Raw genomic sequence first — 21,524 nt, forward strand, 5'->3', positions numbered from 1 at the left:
TCAGAGGTGACACAAGTACTTGTAATATACAAGAAGGGGGTGTATATATATGTTAACGTAAAGGTATCTCAGAGTTCTTCATTAAAAACAGCGACATTTCACAATGGCAGAAAATTTAACTTGACAGCATTAGATGCTGTAACGAATGTAGAGAGGAAAAAACAGATATATCAGTCCTTTAAATAAAATGAAACGGACAATATATCCCAGTCTGAAGATGAAACAGTATCATAGCTGGAGTATAAATGACAGAACAAAGCTCATATGTTGCTATTTTCTGCACTTATTACGCGCTTCTGAGAAAGAATAATGAGACTTTTGACAAAAGAAACGTTATGAATTCGTGAAACTTCGTTATACGCACAACGCAATGCTGTCAAAACTTAGAGCAAATTTTATCAGATTTAAACTTTATAAGACAATTACACATAAACTCTTTCTAATGCTCCAATGCCAGTACAGTACCAAAGTGACTGTAGGAATTGGAGATATGGTTGAATTCTTTTTGGATCTCTGTTTTCTAGAAAAATTACCGTGCAGTGTTATAGAGCCATAAAATATGCATCAGTACTGGGCAAGCATGCGATTACAAAGCTTAGATGGAGAAAACCTATTCCGTGTAGCTATATGAGACATAAATGATTGTTTTAAGATCATTTCAGTAATTGCATTATCTTCCATCGTATTCATTTTTACGTTCTGCACGCTCTTTCGATTTAAGATCGATAGATTTCTGGCTCTGCATTTGTATGGAGGCAAAGGTTTATCTTAATAATTCCATTATATAGAGAAGCGTGAAAAAAAAGTATCACGAAAAAAAGAACGAGTTATTCCGGTTTAGTAGTCATCGTACTACTGTTGCCTTAGACTGTAAAACTGATGACGGTAGCAAACATGTGTAACATCTAAACATCTAGCTATAATTAATGCTACAATAACACAGTTCCTCTTAACCTTATCCTGTTTCTCACGCCGCTGTTCATCATCTTTCCTGTAACGTCGTCTTGTTCTTTGAAAATTAATATCTCTCGTTTTTCTTTCTATATGCATCGTTCTTAATATGCATCGTAATGTGGTTCCTCGTCATCCAGAATCCTCTAGAATCGTGAAATCATGGTTTTTATAACGGGAAATGTCGATTTGCATTAATCGTGATACCTATTCTGCTTCTATTTCTGTCTATCGCAAGCGCATCTCATCTTGACTTATTCTATTCTATAAACGTTGCAAAGAACTCTTCGCTTCCTGCTTCTCAGAACCGATCTAAGTTTGATACGTTATTTTTTATCATTGTAATATGTTTGAGAAATATAAGGGTTGGGATATTAACAATGGCAGCAGGAATGCCTGTTATAGAGAAGCTTTACGACGAAATGAAATAATATTAATTATACCACATATTACGTTACATACTTAAATTTTATGCATAGGAGATAGAGTTTCTTTCTGCTTCATGCGCTTCCACAATGACAAAGTCTCCCATTAACAAGCAGTGTACTCAAGCGTAATCACTGTGTTTCCGAAACGCAAGCGCCAAAGTTTGATTAAGTTTTAATGTTCCTAAGGTCATTCAACATGACGGTATCACGAAACTTTTCAGGAGGTTTGCAGAGAATCTGTACTTCCTTAGAGAAAAATGTAAATATTAGTTAAAGATTTCAATAAAACGTCAGTTTAACTAGTGGCATCACAAAGACCGGATGTTTGTCAGAAACTCGTCAGTATGAAGGTTATTGTAGCTCTGGGGTACGACTCTTATGCTATCGTAACGTATACCTCAACCCCAGGGATTACCGACAATTCATAGAATACTTTTCAACTTTCCAACACAATCTGCAACTCATTTTGATGAAACATGGCAGTACATTCTGCAGAATCCAGCCACCATTTTTCCCATTAATGTTCGAATGCAAGCAGCGCAAGATGGAGTCAACGTTTTCAGTTGTTGGTGCTGAGACGTGGTCTGCTATTCACAGCATTCTCCGTATTAAAACCCTCATGATTTCGAATCGATTCTTAAGATGAAGGAACAAATTCAACATTCTTTAAGATTCTAAAGATTCTTCAGAAAGAAGATCGCTCCATTCGAACTATCAACAAAAAATATATTGCCCGTGGCGTATGCTGTAAACAACTCAAAGAATAAAAGGGTACCAAACGAAAAAAAAACTAAAATGTGAATCTATTTTCATCAAAGTTTAAACAAAAAAGACTTATAATTTTTAAATTTCTAACCCTCCTATTATTGCTGTTTTAGAATTCCAGTTACATGCAGATGTATTAGTACTTTCTCAATTTCAAACAAAATATTTCACACGTAGGAGAATCAAAAAATAAGTTATCTCTCTTTGCAGACATAATACATTTAAAACACAATGTAAATTTTTGCAGTACGTACCTGCAATGTCGTCCATCAGGTCACATTAGGACAAATGCTAGGAACCGCAACCTCTTCTGGTGGTATCTGGCAATATGATGCTAAACGGAGTGAGGCTAATGTCCTCATTTGCAGCTGTAATGTTCTGTTGCTGGCTGGTGCATGGTAGCTACATCTGTAGATAGTGACAGCCACAGCGTAGTCAATCTGTTTCGAAGAACGTTGTTGTTTTACGATTGCTTTTCGGAAGTAGTGAATATACTTGTTAACAGCAGCTTTTCGGAAGGGAGAAAAATTAGCCTGTCATGCTGGAAGAAACCATGTTGTAAACAAACTTCCATACGATTGGTTAAAACTGTATTTGATAATATTCCAGTATATGTCTCGTGTTCACCTATTTTCTGAAAAGAGAGTCCTTGTGAAGTTTCCGAAAGATGTAAGGCACTTTCGCAAATCGACAGTATCATCGGATTTCAGCCTTCTAGATTTCTTATGAAGCATATTAAGAGAAACGGTCTATAGCAATAAACTAAGCATAATCAAAGAAGAAATCAAAAGAGCACATCACTTCTGTACTGACAGCATCAATTGAAGCTTACAGTAGCTTAATATCGAATTTTAAATAGTTCGAGTTTGAACCTGAATTCATATGAATTATGCGAATGACTAGCATTTCATGGTTTATGAGCGCACATTACAGACAAGAGTAATAATATCTAGAAGCAATATAAAAAATCAGAATGAAATACTGATTTTTCATTCGGAAATTGCATTTTTTTTTTTTTTTTTGGGGGGGGGTACTGAAAATCGCATTATGCTAAAAGAAGGAACTCGTAACAGAACGTCTCGTAGAAGGCTTCCACCTCACTTGTATGATCGATATGAAAAATATCTTTTCCTCATCGAATAGGATTATCCGATCCTCATTAGGATCGGATAGCCACTTTAACAGGCACATCGACTGCTGCTTTAAACAGGCACTCCCAAGATCTGATACAAACTGAAGACTTTGGTCATTGCTTGCAGAGAGATTGGTTTGATCACACTTAACAGCGAATGCGACAGAAGAACTCTGGCATAGAACTGAAACCGAACAAAAACCTGGCCTTCACATCTCAAAGAATGTTAAGCTTAAGGTTATATTCTAAGTTTATACTCAGCAGTATAATATGCCTTACTATTGTTGTCAGAGGCAGGTGGTCAAGTTACAGATTTTTGCATGTTCTATACTTCAAAAGTACTTAAAATTTCATATTTATTTTACCCTTCTATTATATTATATTTTAAAAAGAAGTATGATCTGCTTGCTATCTTTATGTCTAGCAATATCTTAATGCCCACCAACGTAGTTTAATAAGTTTTGTTAGGATTATAATTCTTATTTCTGCAATAAATTCACGTGCATTCTACAATGCTTTAAATTTGCCATTTTCTCTTAAACACGTTATAACAAATTTAGTATTATTTCTGCATGACATTTACATTATACTATGTTCTGCAATAAATGATATAAAAATTATGGAAGAATGGAAAGTTACATAAGCAGTTTTTTTGTTTACAGTCTTGAAAATACGCAGTTTCCGAATAAGGCGGAATCTGGAACTTATTGACCGAATGGAAACGAAGCACTACAGTAATTTGTTGATACCCATGCTATTAGATAATACTAAGAGAAAATATATTGTTCACTCTTTAACACATATACACATACTAAAAGAAATTATTAAGGCGATTATTATTATCATTACTAGCATACTACACGCTGGAAAATCAAAGTTTCATAAACACGTGAATAATGTTTATTACCGCATTTTTAGGTTTTACATATTGAGAATGGGAACTATGTAATGATCTTTAAATAAAAAAAAATTCTGTATCATGCTTCATGCGATGCCTTATTTTGTCTATGAGAGGGCAGTGGAAAAGAACTCTGCAGTGAACGCCAATTTACTTGTCACGAATGACATCGGTATTATTCTTTGGTAAGTTTGATTTAAAACTGACCAGAAAGGCACCAGATCTATGAACCCTGGGAATGTGAACGTTAAGTATGAAAGAAGCCTGTGAATACAACTGTACTCGTTGCACAGGTTTTCAGCAACAACTACAACACCATTCATAAATCATTCTGTAATATTAAACACAGATGGAACTACCAGAGAAAGAATAGACGGTAGTTAATGCCTTTTTTAAATTGTACGTGTAAGCAAAATTTAACTCTGCTTCGAATGATAAATTTAACTCTGATTCAAAATCTGAAATCGGATTTTTTTATTCGTACCTCAGAAGATTTTTTAATTCTAGAAAATTTAAATCGATCTCTTGCGATTGTTAGCAGCTTGTATTATTTCCTTAACACCTTACGTTGTGTGACATTTTACGTTGTGTTACTATTTATTTGTTTAAGTTTGTAATATATAAGAATAAAAACTGTCTTGTTAAAGATTTGCTGCATCTGCTGTAAAATTTAGTTCACAAAATTTACCATAAAATATATCTTTTTAAGGGAGTTCTGAACAGACTTAAAGGTGCCTATGTTTTGCAAAACTTGCACATTTAGGAATTGCATGCAAGATTTAATCATACTTTTTTTTTAAAAGTGCGATTATTGCGAATTTTTACAACGTCGCTTTTTTATGCACCATCATTAGTGTAATGATGATTTTCCAATATTATTTTTACTTCCTTGTACGAAGTTACGTTGTTCTTATCTTCCAGTTAAGATTTTTATGCCTTTAGTAAATCTGTATGCAATAATTTTAGAATTATCAACAATTTAAAAGTTGTTTAAGTGCCGGTAAGCCTAATAATTTTTTCCATGGCGGCCATTGCTTGTTTACATTTGAAACAGAATAGTAGATTTGTTGCCAATCTAGAAAAAGTAATCTTTTATTATTGCGAATTAAATCATGCTTAATCCATTCTCGAATTTATTCAAGGAAATAAGTGTTTAAGATTTACTTCATATTTTTCAATGCAGACACCTTGAGTTTTAATGTATTTTTGCCTTGTCGCAAAGTGAGAACTGAATTTATTGAACGAGAAATACTGAATCGTCTGTGAAAAATTGTTTCTTTTTTGTTTTTCTTGCTTAATTTCTCTTGTACATCGTTCTAGATTTATTACAGTATTTGAATAGAACATGTGGCAACGATTAGATAATTCTTCAAATGATGTAAATTTTGTGCATTCTGAGTTATAAATTGAACGAAATATAATGCTATAACGCTGTTAAGTGAACCTAGCGCCAGAGTGTCGATATGGTAAACAAATATAGTGAATTTTAAAGAGTGCATTTATACTATAATACTATCGACAAAGTAGATTTAATTAAATCCAATAAGTTTAAATGAAATGCAAGAAAAAATGGGTATAATTTAATATTCTGTACAAGGAAGTCATGTGGTGCATACATCAGATTTTTTTATTAGTCAATGGATTATTTAAAATGAATATTATGACAAATTCTGATTCTGTGTTTTAACTTAATAAATGAATTTAGTATACTTTTCATTAAAGGTCTAGGACAGGCCACATAATTCCCCTTCAAGCACAGTTTAATGAAATTTAATCATCGGAACCGAAAAGAAAAAACCGTCTTTACATCTGAATAGAAATGAATATATATCACACCTGTCATAAAATGATGAAGTACTGTATCATATTCTTCACCATCTTCTATTTCCAAAATGCTGTTAGCCAATTATCATTATTTATATGGGGATTTATTTTGATTGAACTGCAATGAGTCATGCTTTTAAGTGCTTTATTTTTCACGCTTGCTTCGAATTTCTATTTCATTGCGTTATATTTGCAACACAGCATTATTCAGTTTCTGTCTTAAATGAAATAATTGTTTTTTATGTGTAGTGCTAAGAATTACACTTCTTGGTTGACTGTATTTTTGATAAAAATGACATGACAGCTAATCATTTCAACACTCGTAGCGCAGTTAGTTTTAACCAAAAACATTTATTAATTTTTTAAATATGTTACACGAACCAAGATGTTGAAGAAGATTAAATTACGAGGAAGTCTCGAAGATCAAATGTATGGAATTTTTAATACGCAAAAAAGTGGTTATTTAATAAACAACTCTTGCAACAGCATATTTCTAGATGTTTACTTGGGAAAATCCTTTCTTCCAATCTGGTTTGTTTGAAATTTATAAAACATGCTACACGAATCTGCAACGTATATAAATGAACTTTCCTAAACTATTTGCTAAGGTTATTTCAGTTGAAATTCTGCCAAATCGATAGGTAATGAAGTTTAACACTATGTTCAGTCAACAGTGTGTGCAGTTTACTTCTTTAAAGAGCGGTAAAAATGTAACAAAAGTACAACTTGCAGGCATAAAGTGTTTGAGATTAGTGTCACAAAGTTCTCCAAATAGTTTTAGAAACTAAAATGCAAAAGTTACATATAACAGATGTATAACAAATGCACTTATATTCAATAAAATACCATTCTATCCCTTCGACAAAAATCAAAGAAACGTAAATAAATACGAAAAAGGTGTTTATCTATAAGATCTTGTCTTATTTTGATTCCCCACTATCTCGTCTACCTGAAGTGATGACCAGACTCATTTTCTAAATTGATTCTTTGGCACTGCAATTGAAAACTATCATATTTATTCATGACATTTTACTATTAACTTTATCTTTGTAATGCTTTCTGAAAAGATATGATTCATTTTCATAAAGAAATTTGAAGATGCGAAACCTCATCATAGATTTCCAATGCTATTTAACCTCATAATGTTTCCTTTTTATATATTTCATTGTAACCATCTTATTATTAGTCCATTAAATGCCCTTATCGTTTCCGAAACGAAATAAATAAAAGACATTTTTATACATGATATAAAATAATAATTTTTTACACATAATTTAAAAATAATGAAATTTCGAAAATGAAAAGAAGTGAAACGAAGAGAAATTATTTACGTTTTAAATAAAAACAAATTAGTGAAGTATTTTCAGATTTCTGGCCTTTGCTTTGAATTTGACCTCGAAATTGAATAAGAATGTTATTTTCATCCCAGTCATCTGCGTAACTCTTTAAGGTCTGACGCAATGAATGCGAATAAAAACATCGGTCCTAAAAACGCCCAAACTTTGCGTAATATGAGAGTTCAACTCTGATATTCGGAACAAACCGATACTCCTGTAAATAAAAACGCATGTTCTATTAAAATAAAAACATGTTTAGCCGGAAGAGAAATAGATAAGCATCAACACCCGCCCAAGTAGAGAAAATGCAGAAAAAAAAATTATTTCCTTTTGAAAAAAGGAAATAAAAAAGAAAGGCGACGATTCATTAAGGGAAAAAAGGGGTCAAGTATGCGGGTCAAAAGGGAAACTCACCTCTTTGATAGATGCATTATTACTTAGCAAAAAGCGTAAAGACAACACTTCTGGGAAGCGGTAGGCTAAAAAAAGTGACGGTCTCTTAACGATTTACGAGTCTGGGAGACACATCCTCTCCACAACACTATAAATTAAAAGTGAGATTTAAGAATATAAATTCGGTGTTTATGGCGGCGCAAGGACACTTTGACTCTTACTTTGTATCCTCTCTCTCTCTCTTTCTCCCCTTTTTTGTGTAATTTTATTTCTACACAATTTATTAAGCATGACTTTTCAGTTTGTAAAAATGTTTCTGATGTTAAATAAAGAACACTCTTATGCAGAATGTTGTCGTTGTTGTTACTAATCTCACTTTTCTGTAATCAGACCAAGCGCATGAATTATTATCGTGGCAAGGAGTACTACACTAAGTCTGTCGTTGGTCAGAGCCTGGAACATCATACAGGTGACAGCCCGACTTTGCTCATTTCGGCCCCAGTTTTGAAGGAAAGCACCGCGGGAATGGCCTCAGGGTCTACTATCCGTCTTCCCCTACCATCAACTTCTCGAGAAGACGTTTGACTCGCCGCAGATTTTGAGTGCCCCCATGCCGCACATTTACTAACGTCTATGCCTTCTCCGGGATTCGAACCCCGTCACTTCAGTATTGCAGTCAGAGTCGCTAACCACTTTCCCGTCTGGGCGGCGGAAAATGTCGTGAAAATCCATGATTAGTATAAATTTATATAATTATATATGTAATAAATTCAAACTCGGAAGCAATAACCAGGAGCAGGATTTTTGATAGCGTAGCAGTGTTGATCTATAATGATTAGGAAATTGAAGGCGAATGCAGATTAAATCTTCAGTTTTATTTTCAGGAGCATCTTACGGCTACACACAAGTCGGCACATTAAATGTGCCTGTTCCAAAAGGCTTACATTTTTGATACTTTGTAGCAAGAAAGCAGCAGCAGCAGACAGAGAGCATCGTAGCTAGACCAAAGCATGGAAAGCAAATGCGTAATGCTTAGGATGAAATCTGAAGTCAAAATGTGATTTAGTTTTGGTTCTCAAATCATTCTGATTGGACAGTTAATATTGCTGTAAAATTATTATTGGCTGGTTGAGTTTTAGTTCCATTTAGATCATCATAATTACGTAAGAATCATATGACATAGATTTTTTTCGAAATGACGCAGTGTAGAGAGAGATTACTATTTTTAGAATTACAAATTTAATTACATAAAAATGCACCTTAAAATTATTAAATTAAAATGCAACTTAATTAAACAAGAAATAAATAAAACAGTACATAACAATAAAGCCATACACAAAAACAAAGAACAGTATTTACAGAAATCTACAACAGTATTGTTACGAATTTTGTATATAGTGTATGTAAATAATTTTAGAGAAATTATAGCATCTTTTATAAAATATAGCATGAACGTCAGAAAAAATGAACCCTCCCCGGAAATATAACATTACAGGGGCATTGAGGTAAATTGCTCTCTCGCCAAATTTGATGAGAAATCGTCAAATGTCGCCAAGATTGGCTCATTTTGCTAAGGTCCCTGTAAAACTTTAATTTGTACTGTATTTGAATAACTGTAATTGATTCCAACATGTAATTGTAACCGTATCCGATCCTTATATGTAACTTTAACCATATATGCCTTCCAGAAACAGAAGGTACGGGAAAATTCTTGCCAGCAGCAGGGAAAATATAAAAGAACGGAGATAGAATTAGTTCTCAGTTTTTAGATAAGAGATTGCTTCGGAAATGGCTTCGGAGTATTCAGAGATCTCCGTGAGAGGTTTGCTTTTGAGATGCGCATTGCACTGGGTTGTGTTTAACGTCCTGAAAATTCTGACGCCTTTAAATTTCTGCTATGTCTCTCGACCATCTCTAAAGCAATCCATTTCTAATCAAAGCACCTTCTGGCAAGTGCGGTCGATAATGGCACACACGAACGGATGGGATTCCGAAACTGAGGCCTGTCATCTCGCCGCTGCTCCGAGAGCAGACGCAGTAGATATCCTTCGAACTCTGCCTGAAAACCACATGTTATACTTCAAAGCTCTAGCCGGCATGCTGGAGTACTTCTCTGGAAAGTTCCTAAACTGAAAAATGTTTCTTTTTGCAAAATAAATTTTATCAAGTTATCATCGGTTCTGTGTGCATTCAATCCGTTACGAACCCCTACACAAGCAACAGTATTAATAACGTAATTTTAGGTCTTAGAAACAATTACCTGCGTGAAAAGCGTTTTCGACACACTGTATGTAACAAAACTGCATAGTAAAGAATGTTACATATTAGTAAATCTTTAACGACTATCATTAAATGCCATTAGAGGGAAAAGGAATTAGCCTTGAATCATTCTAATTATTTTTGACCAACCGCTCGAGGCAAGCAGAAGTAGATGGCAAAATTCCCAAATTTTGAAACTAAATATCTTGGTTCATTATTATCCTACAGGAGTCAGTCAAACGTTTCATTTTTTAATTTTTAGAATAAGAATAAACTTTTACAAAATACAGCGACCGGGAGATGGTATAAATAGATTTCGTAATTCTTACAAAATTGATTTGTTAAATTTAAATTACCAAAATATGAATTTTTGTGACATTTTTGTAGATGGAAGTATCATGTCCGTGAGCATTGATTACAGAAATGAATGTGGCATAAGGAATTTCACGGACATGGTGTATATAAGATCTATTTAGAAGAAAATTTTGTTGAATGTGAAATTATCTGATAAAGGCGGAAGTCAACCAGCTCGGTGAGCCTTAACCCCAACCATTTATCTAAATAATCTAAATCATTTATCTAAGATAAAGCTAAATGCATCTGTAGAGTATTAACAAATCATTTCCGATTATTCCCTATAGGTGTGCATATTATTACCTTAAAATTAAGAACCTCATCAGTAATGAGCTATGTATATCTCTTGAAAGTATTTCTTACTCTTGGAACGTTTAGAGGATGGTATTTACCTTCTGCAAGAGCCCATTCTCCGATGCATCGCAGTTCCGTACCAGGTACACTTGAGCAGTCGGAATGTGTTATCGAATCGTCAACACCAACTCCCTCGTACTTCGTCTTCGCACCACATAGAAAGGCAGTAGCAGTCGAAGCCGAATCAGGGACGTATTTATCGGTTGCATATGTCTGCAATAAATGAAGTTCTTTAGAATCAATTTTGATTCATGCATAAACTGACCGCAGATTAACAGATGCTAATTAAACTTGTTAGTAAATGCAATTGACCGATACAACAAGAAATATTGCTCTGAAGTATTAGAACTACTCTGAATTTTAATTCAGGTAGATTTTGTTCAAAATTTAGGATTTCGAGGGACAAATAACACACTGTTTTTCTCTAAGACCGGAAAGGTTTTTAAAAATATTTTGAATTTCTAAGCAAATTCGATAGTCAACGAACATCTTAGAAATATAAAAGATAAAGAGACATACGTACATTACCTTGGAAAATTCATATTACTTGGGCATTCATAATGAGATAATAAAAAAGCTCATCATTGAAATAAAAATATAATTTCACAGTCTATCACTGCTGCATATATTTTCTACTATTTATTGCTTGTATTATCGAGTATGGGGGAAAATTGCCCCCTCGGGACAAATGAGAAATGCATTTTATTTTATTGACATTAGCAAAGCCGCCCTGTGTAAAAGAACAGTTCTAAGGATTTCAAGACAGAAAAATCTACCAAGAAACTTTTATTACAGGAAGTACTTGGAATTCTCGGAAATTCTTCATTACCTATACGATCAATGATACTACAGCACTAGTAATACTATGAAAGATGATGCAGACGATAAGTAGAGGCGCATTCTAAATATCAAACCAACAGCAATTATAATATTCTGCAGTTCATATCCATTAAATTTATTAGTGAATTGCACAGCCAATAATTCTGCAGCTACATTTGGGCTAAATATACTTTTTCCTGGTTCTAGTCGTCACTGGCATTTATCTCGAAAATCAATTAATATTACCTTCAAGCTGATGTGTTTGATAAGGAGTAGAACAGACTCATGAAGTTCTTGAGATGTTATTCATCCAATGTCAAAATATATCAAGATGATAGTTTTTGTGAATTAGCCTAAGTTATGAAAACGCCATTGGAAAAAAAATAAAATCCTTAAACGTGAACAATATTCAAGCTTATCGTATGTTAGAAATGTGATAGATATAATGCAATTTTTAAATAACTTCAGTGATGATTTCGAGTAACTTACGAATAAATATCTATAACAATTATACTATAAATTGCATAAATGATTCCAAAAAGTTTTAAATAAAAATCCAAAATTATGAAAAATTTGAAAAAAAAATTAACGAACATTGTAAAGATAGTGACTTGTAAAGATCATGACTCGTAAAGATCGTGACTTATAAAGATCATGACTTATGAAGATCGTGACTTAAAGAGAACGTGAAATATAAATAATAGGACAAGAACTTGCATTTTACGGTGTGGCAACAAGAAGAGGATTCGGAAAATTTTTATATATTTTGTTTAGAGAGTTTAAAAATTTTAGTATTTTTAATAGTTGAAAGAGTTTTAACTGTAGTAGTTAAGAGTTTAAAATTTTGATAGTTAAGAGCTGCTGCAATTATTATTATTATTTTTTTTTGGTTCTGTTCTAAAATTCAAATAAAAGTATTTTGTTCATTCTGAAAATTTGGCTTTGTTTTTTCCTACAAGGTTCAATATCCGTTATATTGAAAAAAAAGAAGGATTTTTATTAACCTGAATATCCTTACCTAGATCTTTTCTGCAACATAATTATGTTGCTGAACATATAAGGAGTGCTTCCAATTCTTATAGGCTGTGTTTGCAACAGTGGTTTGAAGAACTATGAAAACTGTCTGAGGTAAACTTTCTGTAGTGGAATAATGTGAGATACTCGGACTTAAATGACATAATTCAGCAATTTTTAGACCTTTAAGTATTCTCAAATTTTGTTTGGTAAGTGTTCATTTTTGGTCTGCATCGTTTATTATATTTCATATATTCTCAGACTTGTCATGAAGTATTTCATATATCTCCCGGCTTATGATGTAATGATACCAGATATGTAGCAAATTAATTTCTTGTGAAACGTTGTAACAATAGTACCTTGATCTTTAATGAACCTAGTCAGTTTCTAACGCAATTACGCACAGCCAAAATTTTATTACAGTTGTATTTTATATTTTATAAAATACAGATTAATGATTAAGCGTAAAATTAAAAAGTGTATTAATTAATCCTGAAGCTGTGCTGTCGTAATTTAACGCTACATTTCAAATTTTGTGTATGGACGACAATGAGCGACATCACCATTAAATTTTGCAATCGTTAAAATTGTTTCGGTAGACAAACCCCCATCGTTGCTCTCTGTTTATTGCTCCAGTGTTAGAAATTTGATAACAGTGGTCGTATCGAAGTGATTCTTTGAAGTGGATCATTTAGTAGTTTGTGATTACGAATCAGAAGTGCTGACAATGATCTATCAATATTCTTGAACAGCATTCAAAATGTTGAAAACTCTGATTTGCAAGATAAACCAACGCATTTCTTCATTCTTAGCACTCATAAGAGGGAGAAAAGCAGAAGTAGGAATCAAAATTGCTGAGCAAGGAGCAATACTCCCAAAATTAAGTGAAAACCTTTTTCTTATTCCCTTACAAATAGTATTCAACTTTTACCTGTGCCTTTAGTTTCATTTATATACAGGGTATTTGGATTATGGCAGAATTTACGACGTCTGTCTGCTTTAAAGCTGACGCCTTCATAGGCATTTTAAGCGAAACTATTTCGTATTCACGTTGCACATAAGAAAAACCACGAAATTGCACAAGCAGCCATCCTGTTCGCTGTAATTTGAACTCTAGCTGGATACCAGTGACCAGTGTTCAGTGATCTTATAATTCGGCTACTGGTAGGCCCTTTACGTACAGTAAACGTCATTTAGCAAGCTACCGAAAAGTATACAGTTTAGGATCTAGATGAATTGACTTCTCCTGGAAGAAGCATCTGATTTGAAGAACTGACGATAAATAGTCACAGAGCTGAATTAATAATTTACATAATATTTTTATTCAACATAAAATATACATTTTAAATATTTTGTTGCGTATAGTTCGGACCATATAACAGCTATCATTCTAAAGCTTTCAACTAGGATAGATTCTACTAAGGCTTCATAGGATTAAATTATAAAAATATAGCAACACTTCTTTCAAGCCATTTTTCTTTCTAAAAGAATTAACCAATGCTGCCTTAATAGTATTAGAAAAAAGAATGCACGTGGAGTGGCTTACAAAGCATTATAAAATAAATTGCAAGGTGTTATCCTAATTTTTTTTTATTTAGAATGGCATAAAGTTTCGATAAGAAAATTCACAAGCAATTTCAACTTTTTTCACACATGCTGTGTTTAACATTTATACTCAATATTAGAATTGCTTGATTTTATTTAAGAATGAGTCATTTGGCAGATAAACGTGGTCCATATTGGAAAATAAAATTATATAAAAACTGATTTATGCATCTAAAAATATCTGCAAAAATTATTTTTAAAAAACTAAAGAGTATATTTTGAACTGCAAACAAAACTTCAACTACTATAGAAATTTTTTTTTACATAAATCACTAAATACAGAAAGAAACATTCTGAATTTCAAAAATGTATTTTATAAGTATTCAGCTTCGACTTTTTATGTATGAATGTATCCAAAGGGAAAAGAGTAAAACTTATTTGATTTTATTCGCTTCCAACTGCATTTACATGTGATGAAGAATGCATTGAACTCATACGACTTCTGTAATTTGATGATTGCATAATTTTAATTACGATGTTCTCGTGCTGTGAGGTTTACCCCTGGGTGACTTCTAAATCATGTTGTAATTCCGCTTGATCCAATGTTGCATTTTTTAAACACTATGTGGCTTGTAGTAATTCATTAACTGTCTCTGATTCTTTTTAAAAAAAGACCTCCAAAGCAGGCCAAGGTTGTTACGGGTGATATATCTACATAAATCTTCCACTCTGTCGAAAGGATAACATTTCACAGCTGTGAGCATCCTCTGTGTTCTTGTCAAGAGATTTGATATCAAGGGAGTTACTATAATGATTAAATTATTTATGGAGATGTTTCGTTTCAGTGAAGCAAAGCGGGCCATATTATTATGACATTTAAAATAAAATTACGTAAATTACGTAACATTAGATTATGGTTAAAGGGGCTCGTACACCTTCAAAGCCATAAAATCTTCGAATATGTGACTGTTGCAAGAATTGGGATAACTTATCTATTTTTTAAGCAATTACTTCCAACTTTTTATAGTTGACTACATAATATGGCTGCTTTCTGAAATTGTAATCAGGAAGTTTGTGTTGCCACAAATATTTTTATAATTTAATCCGCTTTGTGACAAACGTTTTCGTCATGTTTCCACCTTGCGTGCACAGTTTAAAACATTTTCTGTTGCATAATTTAATTTCATATTTAATATATAGCTTTTATAACATTTGGAAACTACTGTGAACCAAAAGTTCTAGAAATTTCATGTTAAATTTTTATTTTATTTGGAGTTGAGTTTATAAAATTTATTTATTAAAAAAAATCTGTAATGCATTCTTGCATAAATTTCTATAATATTAAAATATTCATCAGATTTTTGGTTCAGTTAGAAAATAATGCCCATATCAAGAATTCCATCAAAAGTGTGTACCATTAGCCATTTTTAAAATATTATGCGCACAAGGTGGAAACGTGACGAAACATTTTGTCACAAAGCGGATTAAATTACAAAAATATTGGAGAAACACAAACCTTCTGGTTACTAGTTTCCAAAGCAGCTATATTATGCAGTCAGCTGTAAAAAGTTGGAAGTAATTGCTTTTAAATTAAATAAAATTTCCTAATTCTTGCAACAGTCACATATTCGAAGATCATAAGGGTTTAAGGTGTATGAGCCCCCTTAAGCACACTAGGGCTACATGCGCACTGGGGGATGCTTTTTGTGAGGAACAAGCAACTAGCAGTTCAAGGCCATGGAAAGAACTTGAGGCAAACATTAGTGCATCACAGATGTAGCATCACACGTACTAGTCTGTCCAATACAGTGTAAGGCAAATAGCTAGCATGAAATTTTATTGAGTCACATATTAATGTATAATACTCTGTCATCTACAAAATGCAAAGATTAATTTTTCAGAACAGTCATACTCAGTTATAAATAAATATGCAAGCAATATCAAGTAAAAAGTAAAATGTATAGTTTTAGAAAATTTACTACTTTATATGGCATATATTAAAAGATATCCCAAACTGAATTGTGTTTATTCAAATATGTCTGTCTGTCTGTCTGTCTGAGTTATATCGCATCCACACGTGACGCTAGAAGAAACTTTCCTAAGATACAAGTTTCTCCTACCAGCCAAACAGTATCCCTAGAACCGATGACCCGGGTAAGTACGCGGGACATTTTGCGATTTAGGCGGAAATACTTAGCTTTATCGCGCAGGTTTTTCCCAAAGAGTTGGTGTCACGTAAGTCAACCAATCAGATATCCCAAAAGTGAAAACTCCCGGAAATGTTTCTTTTGATACAACGGATAGCTTTCAAGTCTGATAATGGTTTTAAATGTTATCATAGAAAGTAACTTAAGCTCTTACTAAATATGATTCTTGTATTAAAACCGCAATAAGAAACTGAATTTCAACTTCCGTGTGTATTGGAAATAAGAATTACGCCCATTTCTTCTTTCTGCTTCTTACCAAGCATAAGGTGATTCCGGTGCTTCGTAGTATGTATAAACGCAAGTAGTATTTCACAATTAATGTATATATTTCATGAATGACATATCAATAAAATAGTTACATATATAACATGAGAAGTTGCGTTTCTGAAAGGTATTTTCATAAAAGACTTCTTAAGGGAAACTATCTACAAGTGTCCGAACAGTGAAACCATTGAACACTGGTAATTCGTCCCGGGTTCAAATTTTGACGACTTGCAATCACAAGAGTTTTCGTAAATTTCCCGTGTATGGCATGAATGCTTACCAGTTTTCTTTACAACGTCCGTTAGGCAGATAACCGTCATGTGATTTCCCATAATCCAATCTATTTCTGATAGAAACTGGCTGCATTTAATTGAAAAAATATTAATTTGGAATAAAACACATTTAAAGTGAAAAATCACAAATTTTGTAAAATGTATTTCGAGCTGTAGAAAAGTCTCGATTTGAAAAAAATGCAAGCATATTTGATAAAGAAGGAGAAGCTGTGAATTAATTTTTAATTAACGAGCTTTTTAAAGAATTTACGAAAAAAATTACTTTTAATCCGAAGACTAAGTTCTCAGTCTTGAAACTAGTTCTCGGAGTTGTGCTAAATGTAGGATAATTCCACAGGCAAAAAAAGAGAAAAAACACAAAATAAAATGCAGTAAATTAACTATGAATGCAAAAACTATAAAAGATTTAAATGTAGGTAAACCATTAACAAAATTTTACTCAAATATTAAAAATCTAGTTGAATAACTTGGATAGCTATAGCAAATGAAAAATGTTTTAGTAAATCTTCATATCCAGAATAGGTAAGGAATGTTTTGAGGCAGCATGGATTCCAAGACTCGGTTGCTTCAAAAATGTGTTTCGTAAGTAACGGAAACATGAGACAAACCTGGAGTTTACTAAAAGACATAAACAAGTCAAAGGTATTTTGGAAATCAGTAATTCTTGCTCACGAAAGCAGATTTAAAGATTTTGCCTCAAACGAGAAGAAAACAGTTCAGTAAAGCCGAAGTATTCAGTAACAGCCAAGAAATTTTTACGTCACCGTAAAACATGCTGGTGACAGTCAAATGGTTGGAAGGGTGCATATAAAGATACAGTTTACTACTCCCAATTCAAGGATTGCATGATAAGTTCGCTTATTTAGACAATTTTAAGACAAAATTTTAAAAAAATCTGAAAGGTTTCAGATTTTAAATTACGTCCAAAGGCGCGTTTTTTTTTTCTTTTAACATTTTGTGTGTTACCTTTATTTATCAAATTCATGTTCTTCGCACTTTAACCATAAAATTCCCTTCAAGAACAAAATAACTTTAAATTGAGCATATCTTTAAAATTTCCATCACACAGTCTCACGCGCTAGAAATAAAAATGTTTTTTCTGTACAACGTTGCCATTGCTCGCTTTGAAATCATTGAGTTTGTTAATCAGAAATGATAATAAGATAAATTCCAAATTTGAAATTTGGGCTTCCAGATGCCCATATTCGCAGTAGGATTACGTCATTCAAAATTGGATGGCTCCAGGTACAGTCGTTTTATCACAATACGAGAAACATACATACATTTATGCAGATTCTTCATTATTTAATTTCTTCAAATATGATACAGGGCGATAATACTTGGTGGCAACAGTTTGAAAAGTGAAACGGACATTCAGAGTGATTCGACGCAAAATTGCGAAAGGAAAACAATAGTCTCTCAGAGAATAAAGTTCCTTTGTACTAAAAAGGAAAATCTGAAAGCTTTCAGATTATATATTATGCCCAAAAGTGCATTTTTTAACGCTTTATGTGTTACCTTTATTAATTCAACATCATGTTATTCGCACTTAAACTCCATAAAATTAAATTTAACAGTAGTGTCACAAAATAATTAAAAACAGCAAAACAGTATTTCCTATATATCCGCGCACGCTGCAGATAATAATGCTTTTTTTTTTTTTTTCGTACAGTGTTGCCATTGCTCGCTTTGAAATCGTTAAGCTTGTTAATAAAAAATTCGTTAAAGTTTTACAAAATTTGAAATAGATAATAAAAAAATTCGAAATCCAAAATTCGGACTTCCAAGTGCCCATGTTCGGTTGGAGGACTACGTTATTCAGAATTTTATGGCTCTAGGTACCGTTGTTTTTTCACAACGCCAGAAACATTCATGTATTCATGCAGATTCTTTATTATTCAGTTTCTTTAAATATAATACTTGGCAATAATATTTGGTAGCAACAGTCTGAAAAGTGAACCAACGCAGAAAGTGAAACGGCGCAAAATGCCATTTTGAGACTAATAGAGGAAGTTAGACCTTTGGGTCTAACTCTCCTTTGGGCTAAAAACTTGCAAAATATGAAAGAATCATCTTGCTTTAAGCTGTATCAGCATACTAACAAGCCATATCGCGCATGCAGACTGCCGATTTAATGTAATTACCCTAGCGCGGATAAAAATCCTATCTTAAACTGGAACCCAGTCTTGCGGAATTATAATTAGGAATAATTACAAAATAACGGTATTTCTGCTAAAGCGCGCCAAAAGATTAGAACGTAGTAACATAAATTGATTCAAACGCTTGGTGAGTATTAATAGAATCAGTTCCTCACAAGCTAAAGAAGTCAGAAAAAAATCAAAAGTGACACAATGCCATTATAGTAAATTAGTTTAAAATAGAAACTATTAGCTCATACTGCAATTTTCGAATTCACTATTAAATTTGAAATTCACTGTAACACCAATTTAGTTTTGATTTTATTAAAATATTCCATACAATAATACAGTAAAGTCTCTCGTAACCGGCACCTAATTAACCCGCAATACCGAATTAATGACAGCACTTCTGAAAGTCGAAACTTTAATCCAAAATAAAAAATATATATATTAGTCTAAAAATCTGAAGACTTTAATGCAGAAGGCATTTATATTATTCTATAGCCGCCTAACTTAATATAAGTCTTATCCAACCAATGGACCAAGGAATTTTCTAAATTTAGAATACAAAGATGAACTTAACTTTGATGTGTGAAGTTTTGAGACAATATTTAGTGAAGATGAGATGAGATGTATGTTTAGGTGGATGTTGATAATAGTTCATAAATAATCAAGCTAGGACAACTTGAGGGTAACGAAAAGAAAATTTAATTTTTCTAACTTGCCCTTGAAAGCAGACAATATTTCGTCTCTATATTCCAGTTCGATTTTAGATTGTTTACTCCTAACAGGAAGTAAGGAAGATAAACCAAGTAGCCAAATGAAGAATGATATAATACCCAATGGAGAAATGAAGTAATATTTTTCTATTTGCACGCGCAATTTTTTTAGAGAACCAACCACACATGGCCTGATGCATATTTGAACAAAGGAAGTCGCTTTTTAAAAGAACAAGAAATTAATTTATATTAAAAAATATTTTAACAAAATAATTAGGAGTTTCCTCAGTCCATGTCCTTAAAATGGTGAGATGAATTACAAATCTAGCATTAGACAGAAAATTTATATATAACAAGTAACATAGAAACAAATTTTTTTAAGTCAATTTGACAATTCCTACTAAGCTCAACAAAGAAAATTTTAAAAATACAAAAAAGGATTTAAAAAATACATTTTTAAATTAAAAGTTTTAAAAAATGTTAATATGTGAAAAATTGTATTAACAAGTGTCATCCACTACAATTTTAAAAAAGTGTATTTGAATTTGAGTGGATGACTAAAATGCATTTTATTAACGATTGAAAACTTGAACATAATATAAGGAGAGTGTAAGCTTATAGTAGTAAAAAGTAAGAATAAAAATTAAATTTTTGAACACATTTTAGCTAAATACTTCAAAACAATTTTCTTGAATATAACTGTTACAGATTCTTCAGATAGAACCGTTTTCAAAATGATATCGCAATTCTTTATTTTATCAATATATGTACTTAATTATAAAAGGTGTTGGAAGAATTGGATACTTGAGAAACTCATTGCAATCTATAACATCTTTTAGCATTCTGTAGTACTTTCGGATAATTTTTATAGCTGGGAACTAATGTCATATTTAACTTTCCAAAGTACTCTATAATGAAACTATCTCTCAATGTTTGATATACTAAAATTTTCTCCCAATATATCTTAAGAGCAATCTCAGTTATAAACTTTACAGATAAAGTTTAATATCTGGAAATAATATCCCAATGAATTAAATGTTTATTTTTTATGATAAATCTTTCTAATAATCTTTGGTATGTACAAATACTATGCCGATCTACTTTATGTTCTAAAATAAAAGCTTTTGATAGCATATCTTGAAATAATTGTCCAGTTTACCGCATTTTCCCCTGATGTATCCCCTACTAGAAGAAATAATCTGAAAGATAAGTACGTGATGTATGATACCGTTAAGACCTTACGTCCGACATATTTCTAAATAGTATTAAGTCTGAAAGACGTCAATAAAACGGCCTTTCTAAAGAAATCTCTGACGTGCGTATTCTTACTGTTTAGCTTCAGTGCTATAAGCCCAACGATTTTTCAGCGGGTGATGGATGTTATTCTGCATCCGGTACTGGAGAAAAATTGTTTTATATATCTAGATCAGCGATTCTCAAGCTTTTGACTAACGTGCACCATCTAAACAAAAATAGAAAAATTTTAGTGCTACTACTATATTTTATAATGATTAATTTTCATTTTCCCAATAGGAGTATTAAAAAATGTATATTTTTCCCTTTGCACTACTCATTGGTATTTGTATTAAATATGCACACATTAAAAATGGTTAATATTTTAATTATCAAAATTTAAATTATGCTATTTTAATTCTAAAATTTAGTTTGAAATTTCGGCCTATTTAAAAGAGATAAATAATTTAATTTCCGATCTTATTTCACTTCGTTTTAACCGCAAATTAAGGTCCACTTTTTATTTTGTTCTGTATTTATCTTTTAAATATAACATGGAAGAATATCTTTGTTCACACAAATAGGTTCTACAAAAAG

General features: G+C 32.3%; 1 protein-coding gene across 3 annotated transcripts in view; it reads right to left on the reverse strand.

Annotated features, from left to right (window-relative positions):
* The window catches only part of LOC118186637 (alkaline phosphatase-like), a 157,706-nt gene that overhangs the window by 31,014 nt on the left and 105,168 nt on the right, over positions 1 to 21,524 (reverse strand). For all 3 annotated transcript variants that reach the window (XM_085825588.1, XM_085825586.1, XM_085825587.1), the window contains exon 4: positions 10,734 to 10,908. In XM_085825588.1, the coding sequence (XP_085681714.1) occupies positions 10,734 to 10,908 (175 nt within the window). The remainder of the gene's footprint in view (positions 1 to 10,733; positions 10,909 to 21,524) is intronic.

This window comes from Stegodyphus dumicola, chromosome 10, assembly GCF_044657685.1.
Source record: "Stegodyphus dumicola isolate Sdum_Otavi_A_Nest chromosome 10, ASM4465768v1".
Taxonomy (NCBI): domain Eukaryota; kingdom Metazoa; phylum Arthropoda; class Arachnida; order Araneae; family Eresidae; genus Stegodyphus; species Stegodyphus dumicola.